Source organism: Diabrotica undecimpunctata, chromosome 10 (assembly GCF_040954645.1).
Source record: "Diabrotica undecimpunctata isolate CICGRU chromosome 10, icDiaUnde3, whole genome shotgun sequence".
NCBI lineage: Eukaryota > Metazoa > Arthropoda > Insecta > Coleoptera > Chrysomelidae > Diabrotica > Diabrotica undecimpunctata.
This window is the reverse complement of record NC_092812.1, coordinates 2,103,338-2,131,036: the sequence shown is the minus strand read 5'-3', so window position 1 is coordinate 2,131,036 and position 27,699 is coordinate 2,103,338. Positions and strand designations below refer to the sequence as shown.

Below are 27,699 nucleotides of genomic sequence, written 5' to 3'. Positions count from 1 at the left end.
GAACTGATTTTTAGAAAAGTGACAGGAGAAACCATATTAAGTCCAATACTTTGTAGATAATCAACTAACAGACTGTGTGGTATTGTTGGACATACGTTTGAAAAAACAATACGTTCTGCTGGTGAAATTAGTCTTCTAGCTTGTACAATATTGTTCTGGATTTCTATTTGTCCATGGTTTTGCATGAATTCGTTTACGATTTGTTTGTTTGCAAGGTACATGCAAATTCGATTATTGGATGGTCGGGAGGAAAATATAATATTTTTGGGATGAATTAAGTTACCCAAAGGAATTAAGTAATCTTACAGTTGCGTATTTTCTAAAGCGCTGAAGACAAATTGCTTGATGTTTTGAGGGACATTATGTAGAAGCGGCTGATGAATAGGTTTTATTAGTATTTGTCTGCAATTGCGATACATGTGGTGTGTTAGAGAGACTCTGAATATTAGGTTCCATTTTTGATTTTAATACGGGACATATGTTTAAAAATAATACTGACCTGACCTGACTAGTAATCAAACAGGTAATAAAACTGGAATAATGTTTTTTGGGTCGTATCTTATTTATAATTGTTAAATTACAAATCAACCAAAAACTGGTTGATCACGTTATATTAATGAAAACTAATATGATGTGTTCACTTACTGGTATTTCATGTAACTGTCACTTAACTATTTATAAATAAATTGTTATAATTACTGCATCAAATTTGCAAAATTGTTGAGACCAAAATAAACAAGCCTTTCGGTGGTAAATCGAATTTTGTTTACATTTTTTAACTTTGTAAAACAATATATTGACTCGAGTTAGATACTGTAATCAGGTTGAAGTAGTAAAATTTGTAACTCTATCTAATGAGTACAAAAAGATAGTATCGTGAAACAGGAAATTACAAAAGAAGACTGAGTAAAGAAAGAAAACGTGTATAAGTGCCGCAGACAACCGCTTTTCAATTCTTCAAAACTTACAAAATCGCTGATGTACATCACGCATCTTAAAAACGAGAGAAAAAGACGGAGGTTAAAATATACTAAGATAAAACAAGAAGGCCTGCCAAAGTTCTATGGGTCTCTTAAAACGACAAGAGATGTCAACTATTATTTGCCCTAGCACATGTTAAATGGACTATCGATCAGTGGAAAAATGTTTTGTTCACAGATGGGAGCAGATTTCAGTTATGGAAGCCAAATGTACCAAACTTCGTCTATAGAAAAATTTATATCCCCAAGTGTTGCTACGCCACTGGTAGCAAACAATTTCTAACTTCATAAAATCTACCGATGTAAATTTCTCCGGGGAAATTACATATAAATCGCTGTTATAAAGCATTCAAAAGCTGTTTTTCACCATTAAAAATATATTTTAGTATTTAAACTGATAATTTGAAAATAGTCACGTAGTCAGTATCAAATTGTATGCCAGCTTAGCTGGTCGCGTCTTGGTTAGGATTTTCAACTCTCGCATATTAGCCAGTGTTAGTTTAGTATTCGATCAAATTCGACGCATTACTGGTTTGAGTTTTAGACTCTCGCGTATTGAGTATATCTAGTTATTGTTATATAGCTTAAGTTTAAAGGCTACATCATGTTTCACAAGCGCTCATGATTAATCAAGTATATTAATACTGAAGGAAACATCCTTGGTTCATGTAACAATTTTATTAGTAACATTTTAAGCTATAACAGTGCTCTCGTATGTTGTAATAATAAAGTTAATCATTAAGTTACGTATTGTTTAATTCTTTTGTTCTAATTTCCCATGGCAGTGGGTGGTCCTTTGAAATGGAATTAGTTATATTCTTTAGTACAGTCTAGATGGTAGTAAGATCGCCATCCTAATTTGAAGAACAAATCTTCCGTTTATTTCTACCAAATAGCGTTAGTTTTAGTGGCGGTGTCATAATGATTGAGGCGGTATTGTTTGAAAAGGACATACTGAACTCTGGAGGTGATTGAGCGAATAACAGCTGACATATACATTGAAAACATTTTAGAAGATCATTTTTTGCCGGCCATATTAAATATGATAGATTCGTGCTAATGCACTATAACTTACATCTTCATGTCGCTAGAATAGTGATTGTTTACCTTGATTAGGTTCAATTTTAAACATTATACTGGCTACCATATACCCCGGATTTAAATCCGATCGAACATATGTGGAACACTTTAAAGTGTCATATTAGGAAAAGAAATCCTGTTTCTATGTCACTGGGCATAGGGATGTCAGAACAACAATAATGGAATGCAATTCCCCAGGCATATATTTAAAATTTAATTCACAGCATTCCAAGATGCTTACAACCAGTAGGTAATTAACACTCTAGGAGGAAATACTTTCTATTAATGTTATTTTTTTAATACAGTATTAAAATATGACGTCTTAAATAATACTTAGTTTCAAGCTATGTTTTGTTTCCACTCCAAAAAAACATTTTAATGTTAAACTTTTTTAATTATACACTTAAAATGCTTTTCATCTTTTTTAACCAATCACTTAAAAGTGTTAAATAAAGTTTTATTTTCAGAAAAAAGTGTTTTGATAACATGAATCTATTTTTTTTTTATTTAAATTAACGTGCATGTGACATCTATGGTCATTAGCACGAGTTACGATTTACATGGTAATATCATATAAATTACAAAAGAATGTAGTTAACGTTTAACATAAAGAGAAAATAATAAAAACTTGTAATATAACATTTATATTTTGTTGAGCAGTAAACTTTTCTCAAGGAATTTGATAACCTTGCTGATTTGGTCTGTGCTGTTTGGGACCTCTTTGAAGTAAGTACTGATATCGAGCTGTTGGCGTATTTTGGTATAAAAAGGGCATTCGATAAGTATATGCCTGATTCGAAGAGTCGTATCGCAGTGCTGACATTTTGGTTGTACGTAATCTCTGTATGATTGCCATATTTTTTTGAGATAAACTGGGATAGGTAAGAAGGTTCACTGAGGGTTTAATTTCATGCAGCGCTGAAGTAACATTATTCCAGTGAATCTGCCAGGTGGATAGATTAAGCTTCTTTAGTCTAGCTTTGAGGTCGTTGCAAATTTGCATATTCATAATGGTGTCCGTGGATGATGCGGTTTTTTTGGCAAGGCAATCAGCTTTTTCGTTACCACTAATACCAACATGGGATGGTACCCATATCAGAGTGATAGTTGTATTTTCGTTTATAAGAAGCTGATATGTGTCATGAATATCTTGAATGATAGGATGGTTGGTGGATATAGCATTAATGGAGTGTAAAGAGGAAAGTGAATAAGAGCATATGGTTATGTGTGTATTTGGATATTGTTGGGCATATTTGAAAGTACGTGAGATAGCTAGTAGTTCACCAGTGTGGATACTACACCGAGGAGAAATTTTAGAGAGTTCGATAGGCTGTTGTATAGTGGTTCCAGAATATCCAACACCACTTTCAGTCTTTGACGCGTCAGTGTAAAGAACTATGTTATATTTATAAGTTCTAGGAAGAGAATTCATAATGTACTAATACTGGTATCTTCCTTGTTAAACTTGGTGAGGGAAATATCATGATGTGGGAGTATGTTGGTTCAATAGAGATTATTGAAAAATGGTAGAGTTCTGGTTTCAGACAAATTTATATCTTTTAGTAACGGTTGTAGAAGATTAGGAATAGGATGTATGTTATGGGGATGGTGTGATGATGTAATTAAATGATATACGGGATTGGACGGATTGGAAGAAATTGCAACAGCATAGGAGAGAAGTAGGTTTTCCCGCCTAAGCCATAGAGGAGGTTCATTAGCTTCACAGTAAAGACTTTCTGCCGGACTAGAACGGAATTCTCCAAGACATAGACGAATAGCTATGTTGTGAACTGTATTCAGTGAATTTAAGATTGATTTAGTACCAGACATATAGACGAAATATCCATAGTCGAGCTTGAAGCGAATAAGTGATCTGTAAACTTTCAGTAACGTAGTTTCTTGCTCCCCAATGATAATGTGAGAGTGTTTTGATTATATTTAACCTTTTTAGGCAAACTCCTTTAAGTTCCTGTATGTGTTGTTTCCAGGTTAATCTTAAATCAAATGTTAGCCCTAATATTTTGCAATTATTAACAACCGGTAATTTGAAGTTGTTGATAGTGATTTCGGGATCAAAAGAACTCATTCTTCTGCTAAATTTAATAACTTTGGATTTATAATAGGAGAGGGTAAGTCCTAGAGAAGCTACTTTGTTTTGTAGGTCATTTACTCCTAATTGTAGAATTTTACTAGTAGTTGCGTTAGATTTACTATGACAGTACATTATTAGGTTATCGGCATATAATACGCATTTGATTGGTGTGGCTATATTTTCACTTAACTTGCTAATCGAAAGAATGAATAAATATGTGCTTAAAACTGAACCTTGAGGAACTCCATCATGTTGGATGTGTGGAGAAGAAAGAAAGTTATTGACAGAAACCCTGAACGATCTAGATGTTAGGAAGTTTTTGATAAATGCGTATATGTTGCCAGTAAGGTTGCATTCAAAAAGTTTGTCAAAGATTTCTAAAGGTGGTATCAAATGCGCCTTCTATATCAAAGATAGTTGCTATCGAATCTTGCTTGCAATTTATTGCGTTGGAGATATGGGTTTGGAGTATTACCATATTGTTCCTTTGGAATAATCTTGTGTTTTTCAAAATACGAGACTATAAAAGACGTTTGTTGATCATTTTTTCCATTAGCTTACACATAGTGCATGTGAGAGAGATGGGCCTGTAATATTTTGGAAAGATAGTTGGCTGATTTGGCTTGAGTATTGGTATAACAAAAGATTTGCTCCACTGAGATGGAAATTTATGGGAACTCCAGATTATATTTTATAAATTAAGGAGTTTATTAAGACTATAATTAGACAAGTGCTTTAGGAATGCATAAGGAATATCATCGGGCCCAGCTGCAGTGTTTCTACTACTAGCTAAGGCAGATATTAGCTCATGGATAGTGAAAGGAGAATTAAGGGATCTACTATATTCAGACGATATCAGATGATTTCTGTGTGAATATAAGTCATGATGAGATAAAGTAATATTATTGGTTTTATTCCTGAACTTGTCTTCGAAATGTTTGGCAAAAGTGTTAGGAATAAGTTCATGTGAAGTGATCTCTATACTATTTAAAATTAAACGAGTAATTTTATTATTAGTTTTTGACCTTGAATTTGTCGTATTTTTTCCCAAAGTTGGCTAGGATTGGAGTTTTCGTTGATAGATGATACGTAATCTTGCCAAGATGATTTTTTACTTTTTTTAACTACGTGTTTGGCCTTGGCTTTGAATTTTTTGTAATTTATTATATTTTCAAGGCTTCTATTTTTTTGGTACTTATTTAAAGCTTTTTTGGATGGACGAATCGCCTCTTTATAAGAAGAGTTCCACCAAGAAACTGCTTTACGATTTGGAGAGAATGATGATTTACCAATATGAGTCTTAGCAGCTGAAAGAATAGTGTCTGTTATTGACGTTAACAAATAGTCTATATCATTGATTATTAGATGATCATAAGGGAGCAAGAGAGTGTCAACAGCTTTTAAATACTCTGGCCAGTTAGCTTTATTTAGGCGCCAGTAGCTTTTGGCAGAGGCAGTCCCATTACAATTGTTGAAAATTATTATAAGATAATGATTGCTATCAAAGAGATCGTCAGCTGTTTGCCAGGTTAAAAAAGGTGCAGATTTAGGGTCACTAATACTAAGATCTATAGCAGAGAAAGATTCAGAGGAAATAATAAAATGAGTATTAGATCCTGTGTTAAGAAGACATGAGTTTGTGCAGTTAATAATATTTTCAACTACTTTTCCCCGTCCAAATGTTGATTGAGAACCCCACATACTGTCATGTGCATTGAAGTCTCCTGTGAGTATAAACGGCTGTGGAATTTGGAATATAAGGTCTAGGAGCTCTTCTTCTTTTACAGAATGGTTTGGGGGAATATATATGGAGCAGATGGTAAGTTTATTAGGGCAATATGTAGTTATGGCAATTGCCTCAAGATTCGTTATTAAAAAATGTGGAACGCTTCACGATTTTGCGTGTCATCCTTGCGCAGGGGCCATGCTAATCTTCTCTGTATCGTTCCAATTTTAGTATATGTACCGCCAAAGCAAGTACAATGAATCTATTATATTGAACATATTGACGATAATTTCAAATTATCCATATTTATGTATGATAGTGTATATTTTGCTATCTTTATTTTACATAATTCCATTTATGTTCTTGTTTTTTTTTTCCCTCTCTGAAAGTAGTTTGTAATATATCACTGGTATTGCGCTAATTAGTTTTATGTACAGCTTGTTATACAAGTCTTCGTCAGTTTGAGAGATCTGCTATATAAGCTCTTCGCTAACGCCGAATGGATTTTTATTTGGCTTTAATATACACAGGGATCTTTTAACCAGGCGACATCGAACCTTCTCATAGCAGCAGTAAATATTGTAGAAGCTGCCTTACTGTGCTGAAGCCTTGCTTATAAGAGGTTGTTTGATGTCATTGAAACCTATTTGGGCCAAAATAATGCGATAACGAGCATGGAAGCGACCAAGGTCGCCTCTATGTCCCTTCTCTTTATATTTTTTTGTGGACTTAAAAAAGGTACTTATTTTTGTGTCATTTTTAAGGACACAATTAAGGACAAAAGGTACAGCAGCGCGCCCTTATCGTGCCGAGGTTACAATCCTTTAGAGTATGACAGCTCTCAGAGAGATCACTTACGTGCCCACTTTGGAGATGAGAGGTAGAGGAGTAGGTTCATGGGCATCGACCTGTTCAAACTTGCGACGTACACAGGTAATACGGGAAGGATGGAGCCCCACGCAATAGCCAGCATGCCACTCATATCTGATCTGGAGACGGACTCGTAGGGACAATGCACTAACCGTAATATACCGAAAACATTATATAGTATAACCTTTATTTGGATAAATATGCAAGACTAGTGAAACCATGGCAACAGCACTTACATCAACATCATACGCCTTTTGCTATGTCATACTCCCACCTAACGTGACTAGTAGCGCCGTCGTCAATACGATTGGCTAGGCCCATGCAAATCACTCTTCCCACCTGTCCTATTCCATTTACACTACTATTTGTGATATATACTCTGATTATAACCCAGGCGTGAAAGACAAGCGACAACTCTTGTACCCAACGTTTTGGCACAGAACAAATAACAATCAGAATGGCCACTCTGCTTGTCAAGATATGTACGCGCATTTCGTTCGCGCAGACGGAATCAGCCATATTTTAAACGGAACCAGCGCTGTTCAGTGAAATTTTATTTGGTGTGCATAAAAAAATTAACCGGGTTTAATTGATTTACGGCAATCATAGGCATAATATGCAATATTTTATGTCGTACTTTTAGTTGAAGAATAAATTAAATTATTTCAAATTTACTAAATTATTAATCTCTAAAAATTTTAATTATGGTTCTGTCGTAGCTTGTCACAAATTTCTCAATCCTAGTCTATGTTTTCTTTTAAAATATGGCGATCGCGTGTTGACGTGTTAAATGTTAAATATTTTTGCTATAATTTTAAAAATGGTTGGATACACGTGTATTTGTGAAGGGTGTTCCTTTAAGATGGGTCAAGAAATATAGTTGTTTAGATTGACTAAGGACCAGGTAAGGTATGTATTGTCATTAACAAATTGATTTACTTTGTAAATAGGTACTGATTAAGCTGCATGGTACTTATATAATCATATACTATTAATTATATTGTTACGATAAATATCCTGGCCTAAAAATAACTGTAAAATATATGATGACTGATTCTAATATGTTTTAGATTATACGAGACCTTTCGACCATAAACCCCAAGTAATAAAAAACTGGTTCCATTCGAATCTTCCGGAATTAGGCCTGTCCATTCGAGGCGAAACCAGGTCAATTGAGGTCAACATCCATGCAGTTCTAGAGCAGCTGTTTTCGTATAAATATGAGGGAACTTTTATTTTGAAAGCAGTTAATAAAGAAGATTCGCGCTCGCGATATTGTTGTTACGCTCGCCTACTAATAAATTATGTATAGTGATAAATAAATTAATATCAGTTATTGTGCTTTTTAATAAATTTAGATAAGAACCTTTAGAACAAGACATTATAAATTAAATAGACATAAATAAATATCATAACATTGGTGTCAGAAGTGGGATGTTATATTAGGAATGGACGTAATGAATATGCATGGATTCCAATTGGATTTTAAGAATAAGGTAATCAAAGTTGGCAACGAGGAGGTATTTCTCCATCCACATAATGACAACACTGTGCAAGCAGCCATTAAAGAAGATACAGTCGTGCCTGCGAGAAGCGAAACGATCATAGTAGCGCGGCTACAGGGAATTGTGGACGAAGGGAGACCTGTTATGATGGAGCCTTGGAACCACGACGATGAGGTTGGCCGTGGAATCATAATTGGAAAGGAATTGGTGACTTCGGCTAAAGAAATTCCTGTGAGACTTATCAATGTCAACGACTACCCAGTGACCATCAAGAAAGAGACAAAGGTAGGAACTTGTGTACCTGTGACATCCATAATCCGTCAGGCGACAACATCTGATAATTCCAACGACAAATTCGACCAAATGGTTGCAGTTGCAGGACAGTCTCTAAATCAGATGGAGAAAAGGAAATTAAGGGAATTTCTTCGGCAGTATCGTGATATTTTCGTACCGAAAGGAGGAAAGACGGGAAGAACTACCGTTGTTAAGCATAAAATTGATACTGGTAATGCTAAGCCAATTCGTCAAACAGCTCGACGATTACCACAGGCGAAGAGAGAGGAAGCTGAAACGATTGTTCAGGAAATGAAGAAAGACGGGGTGATAGAACCCTCTACGAGCCCATGGGTCTCTCCGGTGGTCCTGGTTAAGAAGAAAGACGGAACGACGAGGTTCTGTGTGGATTACCGTTTGCTGAACAACGTTACCAAGAAAGATAGTTATCCTCTGCCTCGGATCGATGACACATTGGACACATTGGCTGGAAGTAAATTGTTTTCTACTTTGGATTTGAAGTCTGGATACTGGCAGGTAGAAATGGACCCAGTAGATAAAGAAAAGACAGCCTTCACCACAGGATCTGGATTGTGGCAATTCAACGTTATGCCATTTGGACTCTGTAATGCTCCTGCGACATTTGAGAGGCTTATGGAAAATGTGTTGAGAGGGTTATCTTGGAAAATATGCCTGGTTTATTTGGATGACATAATCGTCTTGGGAGAGACATTCGCAGATCATTTGAGGAATTTAGAAAACGTTTTTAATCGACTTAAAGCTGCCCAATTGATGCTAAACCCCAAGAAGTGCCAGCTATTTCAAGGTAGAGTCAATTATCTGGGTCATATAGTCAGTAAAGAAGGAGTGGCCGTGGATAAGGGAAAAATCGATTCCATTAAGGAATGGCCACAACCAACTGACAAACATCAAGTGAGAAGTTTTCTTGGACTATGTACTTACTACCGGAGGTTTATTAAGAAGTTTGCAGATATCGCTAAGCCATTAACGCGACTTACAGAGGAAGCAAGAGAATACCGCTGGGATATAGACTGCCAAAATGCCTTTGAAACGTTAAAAAAGCATTTAATAACAGCACCAATTTTAGGGTATCCACTGCCAGAAGGAGAGTTCATCTTAGATACGGATGCAAGTAATGTGGGAATTGGAGGAGTGCTGTCTCAGATTCAAGGAGGACAGGAACGAGTTCTCGGATATTTTAGTAAAGTTCTTTCAAAACCTGAACGGAATTATTGCGTCACGAGAAGAGAACTTCTGGCAGTAGTGAAATCAGTAGAGCACTTCTATCAATACCTCTATGGCAGAAAGTTTCTAATCCGAACCGACCATGCCGCCCTTAAGTGGTTGATGCAGTTTAAGAATCCAGAGGGTCAGATAGCCAGGTGGATCGAACGACTCCAAGAATACGATTTTAAGATTGAGCACCGGGCCGGAGTTAGCCATAGAAACGCTGATTCTCTTTCCAGAAGGCCATGCCCAGCAGAGTGTTCCCACTGCAACAAAACGGAATCCAAGGAAGCAGCAGTGCTAAGAACGACGATTGTCAACGACGACTGGACGCCTACTAAGATAAGGGAAGAACAAGAGAGAGATCCAGTTATACAGAAAATCCGAAAATGGAAAGAGGAAAACCGTCGACCACCTTGGCAGGAAATATCAAACCTATGCTCAGTAGTTAAGACGTATTGGGCCCAGTGGGACTCATTTATCATCGAAGATGGCTTGCTCAAACGAGTCCTGGAAAATGATGACGGTTCGGAGAAGAGAAGACAGTTGGTGATCCCAAAGAGCAGAATAGCCGAAGTACTTCGTCAGTTACACGACAGTCCATCGGGAGGGCATTTTGGTGTAAGGAAAACCCTTCAGCGAATTCGGGAACGGTTTTATTGGATGAACAATTCCGACGATGTAAAAGACTGGTGTAAGAAATGTACTATTTGTGCCACGAGTACCGGGCCTTACCGAAAAAGGAGAGCTCCTATGAGACAATATAATGTTGGAAGCCCGTTTGAAAGAATAGCTTTGGACATCGCTGGGCCATTTCCAGAAAGTGAAAATGGAGGCAAGTACATGCTGGTAGTAATGGATTACTTCACTAAGTGGGTCGAGATTTACGCACTTCCAGACCAGAAGGCCGCCACCGTTGCAGATAAGTTGATCCAAGAATATATCAGCCGATTTGGAGTGCCTTTGGAGATCCATAGTGACCAAGGCAGGAACTTCGAAAGTGATCTATTCCAAGGAATATGTGATAGACTAGGCATGAAGAAAACAAAAACTACCGCGTATCATCCGCAATCGGATGGTATGGTAGAACGAATGAATAGGACAGTTGGCAAGTATTTGACAAAGATGGTGTCCGATCATCAGCGAGACTGGGACCAATACCTTCCGTTCTTCACAATGGCCTACAGATCTGCTGTTAACGAATTAACAGGCCAGACACCAGCCAAAGTCCTATTCGGACGCGAAATGCGACTACCTTGTGATCTCGAGTTTGGATGTCGACCTGGAGAAGATGTAGCAGGTGAAGATTATGTGATCGAATTACGAAGAAGAATGGACGATGTACATGAGTTAGTCCGTTCCCACCTTCAGATCGCTAGCGACCGAATGAAGAAACGGTACGATACACAAGCCGAAAAGGGTTGCTTTAAGAAGAACGACAAAGTATGGCTGTATAATCCCAAGAAGCGAAAAGGTTGTTCTCCCAAATTGCAGCAGTTTTGGGAAGGTCCATACCTCATTATGGAGAAGATCAACGATGTCATCTACCGAATAAGCAAGATTCCGAGGGTAAAGCCGATGATAGTACACGACATAGTGACCACGACGTAGATGAAGAAGTGGAAGTAAACCAAGTCCACGATGTGTCTGACCTCACGTTTGAGGAATTCATGGGTGCCTATGGAGGTACCGGTAAAGCGAGACATGGTGTTACCACTGAAGAAAAGCAAGATCTACTCGCGCTCCCCGTTGACTACTCGCTGGCCCTTACCATCCCGGCCAGTATCAAAGACGCACCAGGGTTGGCATCCGTCTTTCGAAGGAAGTTTGGTCGAGTTGCAGAACTTCAATGCCAGGTGCCAGCTCCCGGTAAAACCTTGAAACTCCAAGAGGCATCACGTTACCTTTTCTACCTGGTAACAAAAGACACTGCCCGTGACCAACCTATCTACCGAGATGTATGGGAAGCCTTACTTCAATTGAGAGAGCACGTACTAGAGTCCGACGTGCAAAAGTTAGCCATGCCAAAGTTGGAGTGCCGCCAATTAGATTGGAGGGTTATCCGAAATATGGTGGAGGAGATCTTTAAAGACACCGAAGTCCAGGTGTTAGTCTGTTGCAATCCGCATAGTTACTGGTGCGGAGAGAAAACCGTCCCTTGTCATTTTTATACAACTGGAAGTTGTAAAAGAGGGTCCAGTTGCCGATACCAGCATACCGTTCCAGTTCTAGTCCCGACAAGGTTCCAGGAGGAACCATCTTTTAAGAGGGGGGCAATGTTACGATAAATATCCTGGCCTAAAAATAACTGTAAAATATATGATGACTGATTCTAATATGTTTTAGATTATACGAGACCTTTCGACCATAAACCCCAAGTAATAAAAAACTGGTTCCATTCGAATCTTCCGGAATTAGGCCTGTCCATTCGAGGCGAAACCAGGTCAATTGAGGTCAACATCCATGCAGTTCTAGAGCAGCTGTTTTCGTATAAATATGAGGGAACTTTTATTTTGAAAGCAGTTAATAAAGAAGATTCGCGCTCGCGATATTGTTGTTACGCTCGCCTACTAATAAATTATGTATAGTGATAAATAAATTAATATCAGTTATTGTGCTTTTTAATAAATTTAGATAAGAACCTTTATAACAAGACATTATAAATTAAATAGACATAAATAAATATCATAACAATATTATTGTTGGAACTTTACATAAAATGGTAATCCATACTAGGTGTGGTTAAAAATAGTTTCAATAGTTTTTTCCAAATAATATTTCTATAAATGTGATAAAATGTGAAAGAACATCCAGAAAATTAGTTTTTCTTAATTTTTTATACCTGGAACAAATAAATTGTGAAGGTGACTTAGAGATTATATAAACAGGCTTAAATAATACCAAATATGTATATTTTCGAACCTATAAATGTTACAAAAATATAAATACCTCTGATTCTAACTACCTGTACAAAAATATAAATATACAAAATGCCTTTTTTGTATGTGGATATTTGATCAAAAAGCTTTACAAATTCATGATTGAACTGTTTATAATAAAAATTTTAAAGAGCTGAAATTAAGAATGACAGTATTTTATTACTACTAATACAACACTCAGGTGCAAAAAAATCGATCCATGGGTATTATTTGCTGAAAAAAGAAAACGTTTGAAGATATTAGTTTTAAATTAGGTATATATGTAAAAGTATATGTTAGATTAAAATAATTTTTACAGATTATCCAAAAAAATCATTTATTTATAGAGACATACGCCAAAACTCAAAAATACAAGAATATTCAAAACTTTTTGAAATTAAGAAAAACATTGATAATAAATTAATATCTAGTGTTTACCCCTCGGGCCCTTGTAACAGCATGTACACGTCTGGGCATAGAGATAATTAACCTCTGGATATCAAATTGATCCAATTGGTCCCATATTTCTTGAAGAGCCGCTGTAAGTTCAGCCAAGTTGTTTCGACGGGGTATTCGTGCTCTAAGACGTCTTCCCATCATATCTCATAGATATTCTATGGGATTGAGATCGGGACTGCAAGCTGGTCAGTTCATACGGACAACTCCTACCTCCTCTATATATTGGTTGACGATTCTAGCACGGTGAGGACGGCGTTGTCGTCCTTAAAAATAAAATTAGGTCCAATGCGAGGAGCAAAAGGTACCACATGCTGATCTAAAATACTTGTTATGTATCTTGCAGTAGTCATAGAACCTCTATCTACAATAACTAAATCAGTATGGGCTTCTGAACTGATACCAGCCCAAACCATAACGGAGACCCCCCCCCCCCGATAACTTATTCTTTCCGCAATATTACATTGAAAATATCGCTCTCCGTGTCTTCTTCAAACCCTTTCTCGGCCGTCTGGTGACCTTCGACAAAATCTGGACTCATCTGACAACAAACACAACAACAAACAATACATTGCTCCAATCTGCATCACTTCAGTTTTCATGTTCTCTTGCAAAAGCAAAGCGAGCTCTGCGATGTTCTATGGATAGTATTGGAGATAGGGCTGGCCTTCTGGATAATAAATTACCTTCTACAAGTCGTCGATGAACTATCCATCTGCTTACATCCACATTTCTCACTTTGCTCAGACGATTTGCCAGTTCAACTGAAGTTAGATGCCGATTTCTCAAACATGATGAGACCAGAAATCGATCATCTCTTTCGGATCTTACCCTTCTACGACCTGATCCTGGTCTTCTTGTGAAGTTACCGGTGTCGCTAAAACGCCGAACTACTCTTTGAACCGAAGATCGACTAGCACCCAACATTTTAGCTGCATAATATTGGCTACGACCATCTTAAACTAAAGTCACCGCCCTTGCAGCATCTGTCGGAGTTAGAGACATTTAGGAAGGATAATTAAATAAAAATATAACACGTTTTGAAAATAAAATCACTACACTAGTATGGTTGTTGAATTAAAAACAACATTCAATAATATCTCCTTGCTTCAGACCCTTTTGACAAAAACCTGAAATACCAATTTGTTTTAAGAAATGTAAAAAGCAATATTAAAAATATTATTTTATTTCTCGTATACAAGGGTACACTTAAATTTAAATACGTAATTTAATGTCTCTAAAATTACAACTTCAAATAAATAAGAAATAAGGAATGGATCGATTTTTTTGCACCTGAGTGTATATACTATATAATACTATACTAGTCTTAAAACGTACTTTACTAAATAAAGTTGTTTTGGCAATTTAAAGACACGTAGTTAGCAGTTCGTTTCGTTTATTTACGAATTGTAAATGATAAATGTTTCCCATTTTCCTCAAATTTCTTGCAACAGTGGAATTTCTGAAACTTTGTTTAAAGAGATAAATACATTTCGTCTTAATCTTTGAAAAGCATACATTGTCAAACTATTTATCAAAAAATTTTATTCGTTGAAATATACCGATAGATATCCAGAGCATTTAAAACAATTCAAAACAACTAAGAGAAAAATAGTCTCATATTTAGATTTATTCCCAATAAACACTTTACGTTGTCAGTCTAACCATTGGAAACTATTCAGTATTTCTTTATTTTGCAGAAAGAATCCTTTGTATTATTTCATTGGCTTAGCAGCAATATTTAAATTATACTTTAGCTATCGTTATTCTTTTGTTGGCCCTCTTTTCATTTGTAATCAAACTTGGTACTTTCAAAGTAATCATTAGACCTCGTTTTTTTTTCAGCAAGCTTATTCTAAAACAGAATTGTCTTCTTTGTATTAGAGTAAAAAAGTAATTAATATATTTATTAATAAAAGGATAACGTAAATATCATTACGGTTGTTTACTATTTTTCGAGTGGCACACGTCTAGAGTTAATTCGACGTCCTAAAAAAGTGTCTCACAGAGTAACTAATGTAAATCAAAATTGCATGTTAGGTAGGTACCTACCAATTTTGATATTTTCTTATCTAGAACTAATTATAAATTCGCGTATCTCGTGTAAAATAATTTGTTATTGTAAGCTAAAATTGTTTTTTATTTCAAGAATGTATTAAAAATGAAATAGTTATTTTATTAATAAAATTCTGTTTTTTTAAGATTAACTTGATTATAAATTTAATAAATCCTTAAATACTGTCATTTTTCTAGCAGCCAGTTTGCTACTTTCCCTTGTTTTATTAATATAAGGACATACCAGGAATTTTCAAATTACCTATTATATTTATTTTCTGTTCACTTCAAAGCTGCTTTCATACTTTTTCGTTTGATACGGTCACCGTGTAAAGCGCGTCTTAATTTTTAGTGTAGAGTGTAGATATAGCAAAGATTAAAACAAATAAGGTCCTATAACCTATTTGGTCTATAACTATTGTAGACAAAATGAACTATTTTGCAAGTTATACGTTGTACTGAAGCAAACAGCGATGTTCGTCAGTTTCAAGGTTAACAATTTCTGCACCGAACTAATAGCCTCACTTTCGCATTTGGGTTATGATCATCTGTGATTACACAAATAAGTGCTTATCGAACAGCGGTTATACTAAGACTAAGCTATGATTGCTCACGCCGAATTTTCTTCGCCTCTCTTAATAGCGTGAGATTTCTACACGACCGTACTTATTAGTTTACGTACGTAAAGACATACACACACGTTAATTAAGGAATCACGTATAGAAAAAAATAATAAAATACTTAATATAAAATAATTGTAATTGTGGCTATAATAGTACTTAAATAAAGAAGTTAACAATGTGTACTTAGTTTTATAGGAATATCAGATAGAGTTGCAGTACTCAAAATTAATGCTAAACCAGTTAACGTGAACATTATTTAAGCATATGCTCCAACTTCGGAAAGCTCATGGCAGGACATAAAAATATTCTATGAACAATTAAAAGAATCCCTAAAACATACTAAAAAACAAGAAGTGAATATCCTGCTAGGAGATTTTAACGCCAAAGTAGGCAAAGGAGGTGTTGGCAATACTGTGGGATACTTTGGAATAGGAACGCGAAATGATAGAGGAGACCGCCTTGTTTAGTTCTACCAGGAAACGGATAGCACAATAATGAACACCTTTTCCAATTACCACCTCGAAGACTCTACACCTGGAAATCTCCAGCTGACTGTCCAAAAAACATGATTAGAAACCAAATTGTCTACATCATATCATCAACAAACGATTTCAGAATTCCGTAAAATCCGCAAAAACATATCCGAGAGCAGATGTTCCATCAGACCATAAACTTTTACTAAGTCCTTTCAAATTTCACATGAAAAAAGTCTATAAAAGAAAAGCACAAAGACGTCCGGACATCCAGAAGTTGAAAGATAAAACCACAAAAGAAGAAGTCAAAGAGGAGATCAACAACAAAATAAACAACATGGTAATCTCACATATTAATCAATCAAGAAAACATAAGTGTGGATGATATGTGGAATAAAATCAAAAATTAATGTAATTCAGTGGTAGATAATAAATTTTAACCCGAAAACAATATAAAGAAACAGCTATAGATGAAACAGGAAATATTAGAGCTAATGGAAGAACGAAGGAAGAAATAAGAATGAGGAAAGGTACAAAGAAATAAACAAAATCATTAAGAAAAAGATTAAAGAAGCAAAAGAATCATGGCTGCAACATCAATGCATAGAAATAGAATCCCTAGAACAGAAGCATGACACTTTAAACCTACATAAAAAGATCAAAAACTTAACGGAAGGAAACGGATCACGAAGTCATAACTTAATACTAGACGAGCACAACAATCTATTCTACCTACGAAAATGAGAGAATACTTGAGAGATGGAGGCAATACAGGGAAGAACTATTCAAGGAACAGCAAGAGACAGAAGTCAGTGTTTCTGCAAACTAAAAATCAATAAAGCACCTGGACTTAATAACATATAAGCTGAAATATTGAAACTATTTGAAAACAACCAACTAAAACTCCTAACGAGTCTACTGAACAAAATCTATGAAACTGCAGAATTTCCTATAGATTGGGTAGTTTCCACCTTCATCCCTCTCCCCAAAAAGACAAATACCATTAGATGCTCTGATTACAGAATTATAAGCTTAATGAGCCATGCACTCAAAATTCTTCTTTCTGTTATTCACTCTCGCATATATACATAGAAAACTTGAAGAAAACATTAGCAGTGTTCAGTTTGCGTTTAAAGGCGGACTGGGAATGCGAGAGGCCCTATTTTTCATACAAGTGTTGATACAAAGAGCTAAAGACGTAAATTGCGAAGTCTACGCATGCTTTATAGACTTTGAAAAAGCATTTGACAAGATGCAACATCAAAAATTATTTCAGATACTGAAAGAATCTAGTATTGATGACAAAGATTTACGCCTAATTAAAAATTTATTCTTACAGCAAAGGTCAAGTGTACGAGTAGACAACGAAACCTCACAAGAATTCAGGATAAAACGGTGAGTACGTTAGGGCTGCATTTTATCACCGACGTTGTTCAATACTTACCCGAAAATGCTGTTCAGGGAAGCTATTGATGGTTTAAGAGAAGGTATAAAAATCAATAGTGAAATCATAAACAATTTAAAATATGCAGACGATACGGTTTTGATTGCTGATAATGCGGAGGATCTGCAATCATTAATAGACGGTGTAGTGGAAGCCTGTGACAGATACGGTATGAAATTAAACTGTAAGAAGACCAAAATTCTTGTAATAAGTAAAAACGACGTAATACAGCACCAATTCACAGCTAATATTGAACCCTTGAAAATAATCTACAAAATTACATACCTAGGATGCAGCCTAAATAAGGAATGGGACCACTCACAGGAAATAAGATGTCGTATAGAAAAGGCGAGAGCTGTCTTCAATCGCCTCATGAAGATTTTATGTAATATGCACCTGAACATTGATATAAGAACACGAGTCTTGAGATGCTATGTATTTTCTACCCTTTTATATGGAGTCGAAGCCTGGACCTTGACGGAGGTAACATCCAAACGATTAGAAGCCTTCGAAATGTGCTGCTACCGCCGCATGCTCAGAATTTCCTATATCCATCATGTTACAAACAACATCGTGATCCAACGTTTGAATAAAGATCTGGAAATTATGCGTATCGTGAAAATCAGAAAGATGACATACTTAGAGCATGTGATGCGCAATGAGAAGTATCAACTACTTCAATGTATTGTACAAGGCAAGATAGAAGGCAAAAGATCTCAAGGGCGCAGAAGGACATCGTGGTTGAAGAGCATCAGACAGTGGGCAGAAATGACTACCATACATCTATTTAAAGCAGCTGTCAACAAAGTTGTATGGACCAACGTGATTGCCAACATCCACAGAGGATAGGAACCAAAAGAAGAAGAAGATAAAATAAATAATAGAATATGTGTGGAGGGAGGGGACAAAAATTTTCCTTGCACTTTTCGGTAAAACAGTTTTTTCTTATATTTTTAAATGTATTTAAATTATATTTTTTCTGTTATGGACATAACTACCGTTGGTGTATCTGGTCCCAATTCGGGTTTTATTTCAGCATTTTCACACGTTGTTAGCACTTTATTAGTTAGGTCTCCACTTTATTAGTACCCTTCATCGGCTATTCACGAATTTAAAAGACCATGTACCTTTTGTGTCAAGTTTCCGCCAGGTTCAACTAAAAATGTTCCAGACGATCTTTGAAATAAATAACATGTATATGAGTCCCCACAACTTTTTGACCCACAACCTAGTTGACTCATTTTTCATTGCCATATGCATAAAACAGGCGGCGATCCTTTGCTGCTTCTCGACAAAGGGCTATGTACGTTTAGTAAAATTTAATATATTCCTAAGTAACTACAAATCTCCTGTTTACATCATTCTTTGTTTGCTTAAGCTTCACAATTAATGCCGTTCACGAATCTTCAATATTAACTAATGTTACCTAGCTGATTTCAAAAATTCGACAAATTGCTGTAATCCCAAATACAACAACAACTTGGCTATTAAAATAAACTTTATCGGGACCCAACACAACCTCGAACTAAAATCTAATACTATTTCCCTTGTATATTTAATAACTACTTTATCTCTATTTGCGATTTTCTAAAACCCGAAAATAATCGTTTTGGCCCCATTAACATTGATATATATACGACTATGCTTACCTTGAGCTCGAACTTCAATAAGTCATTGTCACGATAAAATTGCATGTCCACGGTGATATCTTTAAAATGTGGGGACATCAGAAGGAGCTTTACATGATGATCGGAGGATACAGGTCCACTCTTGTCTTGATAGGAGGCAGCAGCGTTGAGGCTATGACCGCTGAACCAGGTACCCTTAATGTCGATCTGAAATAGTAAACGGGTTTTTAAGAGAAGGAATATAAATAATATATGAATTACAGTACATATATACATATAAAAAATTTTTTTGGTATCGACGACCGAAAACAATTCTATTTTCTTGTCACTTAATATTTCGTCAACTGATTGTTGTTGGCTTTATCAGAAGTGTACGACAAATTTATTAAAGCAAAGAGATAAGCAACATTAAACTTAAATTATATAAATATTTACTTACAGAGGTGGAACTATTCATACAGAAAAAGAAGACAAACATTAATAATAAACGTTGACAATTAGACTGACAATTTTAAAGTAAGTTAAAATACACATAAAACAACAAAAAATGTATATTAGGATAGACATTCTTTGTATATATAGAATAAAGTTAAACAGGTACATGGTAAATTCATTTTGAATTAAATAGATTCCAGAATATTGCTGCACGGTAATTTTTTGTTTTGGTGGTATATTATGGAGTATTCTATTTTTCTAACAAGAACTGTACTGTGTTTCTGGTTATAAATCTGATGCAGTAGGTTTTTAGTACCTATCTAGTATTATGTGATTGTCTTCCGTGCGGATGATTTTAGGATATATTGGATTACTTTAGGATTTACTTTAAGATTTACTTCAGTTTTATTTTACTAATTTATGAGTTACTGTTGAAAGAAAAATTAACAATAGCGTACCTGTCTTGGCCATTAGATTTGTCAAAAGTAGTAGAGTATATACACTCAAAAATGTTTTGCATGTTATCTATAACGCCACTGAACGTTTTTCATTTGAAATTTTTTGAACTGATTTTATTTTGTTTACTAAAATAATGTATTTTATTGCTTGTTTTTTGTTTCTTAATCGTCGCAAAGATTCTCAGTCATCACTTTGTAATGAACAATATGAATAGACAAGTGATATCTGAGTTCAACAGGGTTAGAATCGTTACTTTGATTGAGGAAGGCCACACACAAGTCGACGTTGCTGTCTGGGTTAGAGTTAATTAGAGTGGAAGGCCAAAAAGCGGAAGACCCAGAATTACTACCAATGTCCAATAACGCTTTTTAACGTTAACTGCCCGGAGAAACCCCTCTATGACTGCCCCAGCTATTAGAAGAGAGCTTCAGCAGGCTCATATTATTGTAATTTGCGATCAGACTATTAGAAACAGGTTACATTCGGCGAATTTATTTACAAGAAGACCATTGTTTGTACCAAAGCTTACGTTAGAGCAGAAAAGGACTCGACTGGAATGGGCCAATGAACATTTACAATGGCAAGACAACAGATGGGGAAACGTGTTATTTTCTGATAAAACCAAAATTAGCCTTTTGTAGGATAATCGCCGAATTAGGATTTGGAGGAACCCAAATCGACAGGATAGACTTAACCAAGCTGTCCAAAGAGTCCCATATCAAGGTGGCTCCATAATGTTTTGGGGCGGCATCATGCTAAATAATAAAACTACTTTAATTCCTATTGTTGGTAACATGAATGGACACATTTATATTGATACCATTCTTAGGCCTGTTGTACGCTTGTGGCGAGGAGCTGTTGGTCCAGAATTTATTTTTATGGACGACAATGCGCCTCCCCATCGTACGATACATGTGGCAGATTTTTTAGAGATAGAGGATATCGTCAGATTACAATAGCCACCTTGCTCACTTGACCTCAATCCCATTGAGGTAGTCCCGGTAGCCACCCCCAAGGACACTAAAAGACCTTAGAATAGCAGTGATTGAAGAATGGGGCACCATGGACCAGAACCACATTAATACACTATACAATCTATCAATACAGGTCACAAATTTGACTATACATTGTTGAAATCCTACAAACAGCAACTAATTATAAAAACATGCTGTTTATGGAAATGTGTTATATTACTAAAACAAAAATGTAATAAATTACAAAGCAGATACGAATCAACTAAGCAGCATCTACAGCAATATTCTACAATTCATTTAAGTGAAATGTTGCTTATCTCTTTGTTTTAATAAATTTGTAGAGCACATTTGATGAAGCCAACAATTAGTTGACCAAATTTTAAGTGACTAGAAAATAGAATTGTTTTAATTCCAGACCGATAGCGCCTGACATACCCAAGAAAATTATTATATATATATATATATATATATATATATATATATATATATATATATATATATATATATATAATATATATATATATATATAATGTTCGGAAAGATTTCCGCGGTTAGTACAATTAAACTTAGAGCTAAGATTAATATTATTATAAAAATTAATATTAAACTCACCAGTCTTCCGCGAAAATCACATCAATAGGAGCATCCACAGACATCAATCTCCCACTCAATCTCAATCCAAAGACTCAGACCCTTATCATACGAAAGCGTTTCTTCCTTACATCAAAGGTGTCACTGACAAAATCGACAAAATTCTTAAACCAAGAGGAATAAAAACAATATTTACCCCCCAACAAAAACTTTCATCTCTTGTTCGATCAATCAAAGACAATATTCCAAACGAACAGCACGGAGTTTATGAAATTCCTTGTGCAGACTGTCCCCGATCCTATATAGGCCAAACAAATCGTAGAATTCAAAATAGGATTTATGAACATTCCATTTCTGTTCGCAATTCCGATTCAATTTCAGCTCTCGGTCAACACCATCTTCATACAGGTCACAAAATTGATTTCGAAAACTCCAGAACCATAGCCCCCATCCGCTTTTATAAACCAAGAATTATCCGAGAAGCCATAGAAATAGAAAAAAGACCAAATTGCCTTAATAAAAGAGATGACGCCATACGGTTACCTTCTACATGGAGACCTCTCATAAACAAAATATCGCCCCCTCCATCTTCGAATCAAAATCCCACTGTCGGAAATGTTCGCGCCAACTCTCGCGCCAATCCTCACCCTAACCCCCACCTAGGCCACGTCACCATCGACGGTATAAATGAACCGTCCCCTGGTCCCAGTCGTAGTAGTGAACTAGTGAGTGAACTAGAAGTGACTAGTGAGTGTAGTAGTGTCTGGGGGCTCGGGAGACTGAGACCTCGGAAGCCCTGAAGAAGACATCAGAGAGGATGTCGAAAGCTCGGCAAAATGGATATCGACGCGGTTCAACCCGGAAGACTGGTGAGTTTAATATTAATTTTTATAATAATATTAATCTTAGCTCTAAGTTTAAATATATATATATATATATATATATATATATATATATATATATATATATGTATATATATATATATATATATATATGTATATATGTATATATTGAAATGATATAGAATATAGGAGAAAGAAACATAGTGATTAAAAATAATTTATAAGTTACACACTAGATAATGTTATATATAAAAAGTATTTGGTTATTTTAAGTTATATACTATAAAAATTATTTATATGAGAGTATTCTTAAGAAATTAGCATATAATAAGTGTAAAAATTTTTTTTTAATAATTATAATATTGTAAATATATTTAAGTGAGCCATGTGCATAAGCAACCAAAAATACTCTGAAAATGACATTCAAGTGATTGTTGCGAATATAAAGTGGGGTTATTTCTTAATTTAAAATGTTTAGTTTATATATAGTTACGGATTTGAAATAGTGTAGTTTATTAATTTAGGTTGTTTAAATTACATATAAGTTTATATTCTGATCTGAAAAGCCTAAATGTCAACAAAATTCTTGATAGAAAAGAAAAGAATTCTCTAGAACACGAGAGTTAACCCTGTTTGCGAGATAGACTATTCCAGAAAATTCATATATTTAGAAAATAGAACAATTCCAATATGATTTCTTGCCAGATGATTCTGGAACATGGAAAAAGATATAAATACTCAGTGATTTGGATTCAAAAGGGGCCGGTCAGTCAGTAAGGGAGACAGTTACAGTTACTATGAAGTCAGTATAAGGAGACAGTTAGTTAGTAAGTTACAGTTAGTGAAGTCAGTTGTTCAGTAAGTTCAAGATTAATAAGTCAGAATTAGGAAGAAAGTATAAAGTATGCAATAATCAGTGATTTAGTATCAAAATTTGATAGTATTGGAAAATATATAAGAAGAATATATGGTCAATGGAGATTAGAAGAAATTAAAATTATAATAGTTATATGGTGATTGGATATAAAAATATTTTAAATTGGTGGAAGCTGATAATTGAAAAAAGTAATTTCACAAAAACAAGGATAACCGAAGCTGAGAACGAAGACATTGAGTGGTGATTAAAATCTCTATAGTGGAGAACAGTTTCATTTAGGCATTCAGTGATAGAAAGGTACAAAATTTTGTTAATATAATTTAGTTAGTGTCATCTGGTACCTGATTTAAGTAACAAGTGGTATATATCGCTTAGATTCTTGATGTCAGTCTTAACATTAATGGAGAAATCGTTAAGGAAAATATAAGACATTTCAATGAACTCTCTTTTAGATTTATTGTTCTCACGGTGGAGAATAAAGAACAATACTATATCACAGATAACTAACTTGACTGATATATCCATTAACAACTAACATACCTTTATAATTAATTTTCATTAACACAAAAAAATATATAACATTCCCTTGCTTTTCTTAGATACATCTCAATAAGATGCAATAATACATGAACAATATAATATAATTAAATAAAGTAAATCAAAATAATATTTCCCTATACTGGGATTTAAATTCATTCGTTTTTTACCAATGAACCTTAACGACATAAAGATTCATAAGAACAATGAAGTTGTCAGCGCTTGCGTTCTGGCTAAAACAGAACCTCACTTTTAAACTATCTAAAAATCAAAAATTTAGTTATTGCCGACAATTCAAAGAATTACCTCCTTTTAAATGTAGTTACATTGGGTTTTTCGATTAACCTTGGGTAAGCCTTTACGTGTCAAGTTCAAAGCTACCATACATTTCAAACCTTACAAAAAACTTTTTTTGCACATAGTAACAAAAAACACCACTATGTTACTAGCTAAGTTTTTTAATATTCTAACTCTACAATTCTAAGTTACGGTAAGATCAATAATGTTTTAATAGATAATATATGGTAGCTAATTATAATTTATTCTCTTTCAGCCCTGAAGAAGCAAAATTAATTCTCTTTGGCGAAAACGTTCGGCGAAACAATTGATACACATTAGAGTCTTTCTTGCAGATTTCCCCAATATTTAAGAGTTTACTATATATATATATATATATATATATATATATATATATATATATATATATATATATATATATATATATATATATATATAATATATTATAATGTTCTTTGTCATATACAAAATTATACTATTGCTCTACATAGATTTATGTGAATTTATGTGGCAATCAGCTGTGAAATTCACTGCGACTGGCGTTTCTTGCCATATCATATTTTAGCATACTTTTGTAGAAGAGCAGTTTGTGTGAGATATAGATATCCAAATTCCGTCTCATATTTAGTTTTCGAAAACAGCTGTGTTTTTACGCCAATTTGTTCAGCTTTAGTACAGCAATCTGGATAATGAATAACTGCCGGTTTTTGTCAATTTATCGCGCGTATTTAACTGGTACGTATAATCTTCTTTCTGTAACATCTTTTAACTTCTTTTTTTCTAGTCGCATGGGTTTCGACCGTATTTTGGGTATTTTCTGTGTCTATTGGTGTTTTTGTCTTGTTTATTTTTGTCAAAGCATAACAACATTCCATATTGAGCCAGTCTTGACGTCTCTTTATATAAACTCTTCGTACACACTTTTTAGCTACTTCCGACATGGCTATTTGTATTTTCTGCCATTCTTTTTCTATTTCCTGCTTGACTGAATTCAGCTTTTTATTTATTTCTTCCTCTAGTCTGTTTACAACCTGTTTCTCTTGAATACGCTCTAATTGGTAATTTAATCTGTCTCTAGCAGGTTATGGAATTATTGGTAATTCTTGTTTTAATTTTGCTATTACTAGTGTATGGTAACTGTTGATCTTTGCCCCTCTCGACTATTGCCTTATCATGTTTGCTTTTTATTAGGATATGACCTATCTGGGTTTTTACTTTTCCATCTAAGGAAGTCCGTGTTACCTTGAATGTGTGTATGATCCAAGCCTGAACTAGCTATTTTAATTTTGTTGTCTGTATCGTAGCAAATTTGGTATTCGTCCCTCTTATTCTCCTATATATTTTCTGTTTTACGATTTTAGCATTAATATCTCCAATGATTATTTTTATATATCTTATTTCTGTATATTTCCTATTAGGGTGTTTAGCTTTTCGCAGAACTCTGTTTCATTTTATGAATCTTTATTTTCGATGAGTACATGCACGTTAATAACACATACCATTCCATATTTTCCTTTTACTTTCTTGTAACATTTTATATCTGATATTGCTTGAAAATCTACAACTGCATTGTTTACTTTCTCAGACATCTTGAATTTTAGTCGAAAATATGTCTGGATCCCACCACATTGAACACGGAGTTTTTTTTTCTATTTTATTATTTCATTTCCCGGTTGTTTTATTTCTTGCAAGACAAGGATATATGTTGAATATTTTTAAATTATTTGGTCTAAGTTTCTTAAAGCTGCCTAATTAAAAGTAGTTTTTACATTCCATATCCCAATTTTTATTATTTTCTTAGATTGTTCCCTTCTTTTGTACTTATTTGTCTATTTTTCATAGTCGTATTATTTTTCCTTGTCGTTTCGGTTACATATCCTCAGTTTCTTTTCTTCTACTAGCTTTTTGGCAACTTTACTCTTGTGTTTGCTTTTAATACTTGTTGTTCTTTATTCCATATCCATATCGATTCCATTCATAATGAACTTCTTGTAGCCTATTTTTGTCTATTTTCCTTTACTTTTCTTGCTATTTTAACTTTTTTTCTGTACTTTCTTTTGTGTTGATGTCAGATCATTATTTAAGTAGATGCGATCTTTATGGTCCTTCAACATATTTTTCTTATTTAATATCTTCATTTCATCCGTAAAGGTTTCTGTTTTTATTTGCGCCTGCGCTTCTTATAATATGAATGCTTCCGTGCTTCTTTTAGTTTCTCATCATCATTTGTAACTATTTAAACACTTTTTATTTATACGTATATATATTATGGATTAAAATATATTACGTATATATTCAATATACGTAAGAAATAAAAAACGATAAGTGATCAGAATGCTACCAGAAAAGTACATTTAACTTAAAGTATTTATTACTTACATTTAACGTATTTCGTTTAACTTAAGGTATTTATGTCTTTCTATTTAAGACTATCTAATAATTCATAACGTAAACTGATTATATTTAGTTACTTACCATAAAATCCTTGGGTTGTTTTTCTAACACTTCTAGCCTTAAAATCATGGGCGTAAAAGATGGAATGGTGATATTTATATGAGTCTTTATATGTTCGAAATTGGTGCGTGGATGCGACCAGAATGTCGTAATTGAGAGCTCTTTATTTTGTCCATACTGAATCACCAGAGCAGAACTAACATCGTGCCGATAGGTTTCATAGGTAAATTCTCCTCTTAAGCCTAAATTGCTGGATTTTCGGTTAATTGAGGTCTCTATTCTTAATTTTCTTCTACCATCGACAAGGAATGAATGAGATGCCAATATTTCAAATTTAAACATTTTGTCTTCGGCGTCAGGGTGATTTCGAGGTAAAGGACTTTGATACAATTTGAATACTAGATCTTTGTGAGAATCGCTTCGCTAAAAAGAAATATATAAATTAAAAAAAGTAAGTACATAGTATTCCTAGTAATCCTAGTAATATTCTTGACTTTATAGTTTTATATCTACGTTAATTGTAATTTGATCGGGTTCCAAAGAAACAAGTTCCATTTACCGGTGACGTTAAAAAAAATTACCCTGCAGTATTCCCTGTCGTAATCCCTCCATGCCTATTTTAGAGGTATAATTAAAAAAAACAGTAATTATTGAGAACCTCTGTGATTATTTTGCTTGGCTTTGGCCTGAAATATTTTCTCAGTAGGCTTCAATAAATTCAATTCCGCTATCAGATATGATAACAAATTAAACCAATAGAAATCAGGACATAATATTAAATATCTATAACATTGAAGTAAAATCACTTTTAACTGGCATGCAATACATATTCGAAACTTAATTATCTGATAACTAGAATATA

At 34.5% G+C, this 27,699-nt stretch overlaps 1 protein-coding gene and 1 non-coding gene across 3 annotated transcripts in view; both read right to left on the bottom strand.

Moving 5' to 3' along the window:
- Apoltp (Apolipoprotein lipid transfer particle) overlaps positions 1 to 27,699 on the bottom strand; it is a 1,459,665-nt gene that overhangs the window by 1,091,886 nt on the left and 340,080 nt on the right. For both annotated transcript variants that reach the window (XM_072546518.1, XM_072546519.1), the window contains exons 16-17: positions 26,859 to 27,260; positions 19,393 to 19,578 (exon numbers count right to left, since the gene is read on the bottom strand). In XM_072546518.1, coding sequence (XP_072402619.1) covers positions 19,393 to 19,578; positions 26,859 to 27,260 — 588 coding nt within the window. The remainder of the gene's footprint in view (positions 1 to 19,392; positions 19,579 to 26,858; positions 27,261 to 27,699) is intronic.
- Positions 6,027 to 6,133, bottom strand: LOC140452571 (U6 spliceosomal RNA). Its single transcript, XR_011952215.1, has one exon. It is a non-coding gene; the product is annotated as a U6 spliceosomal RNA (small nuclear RNA).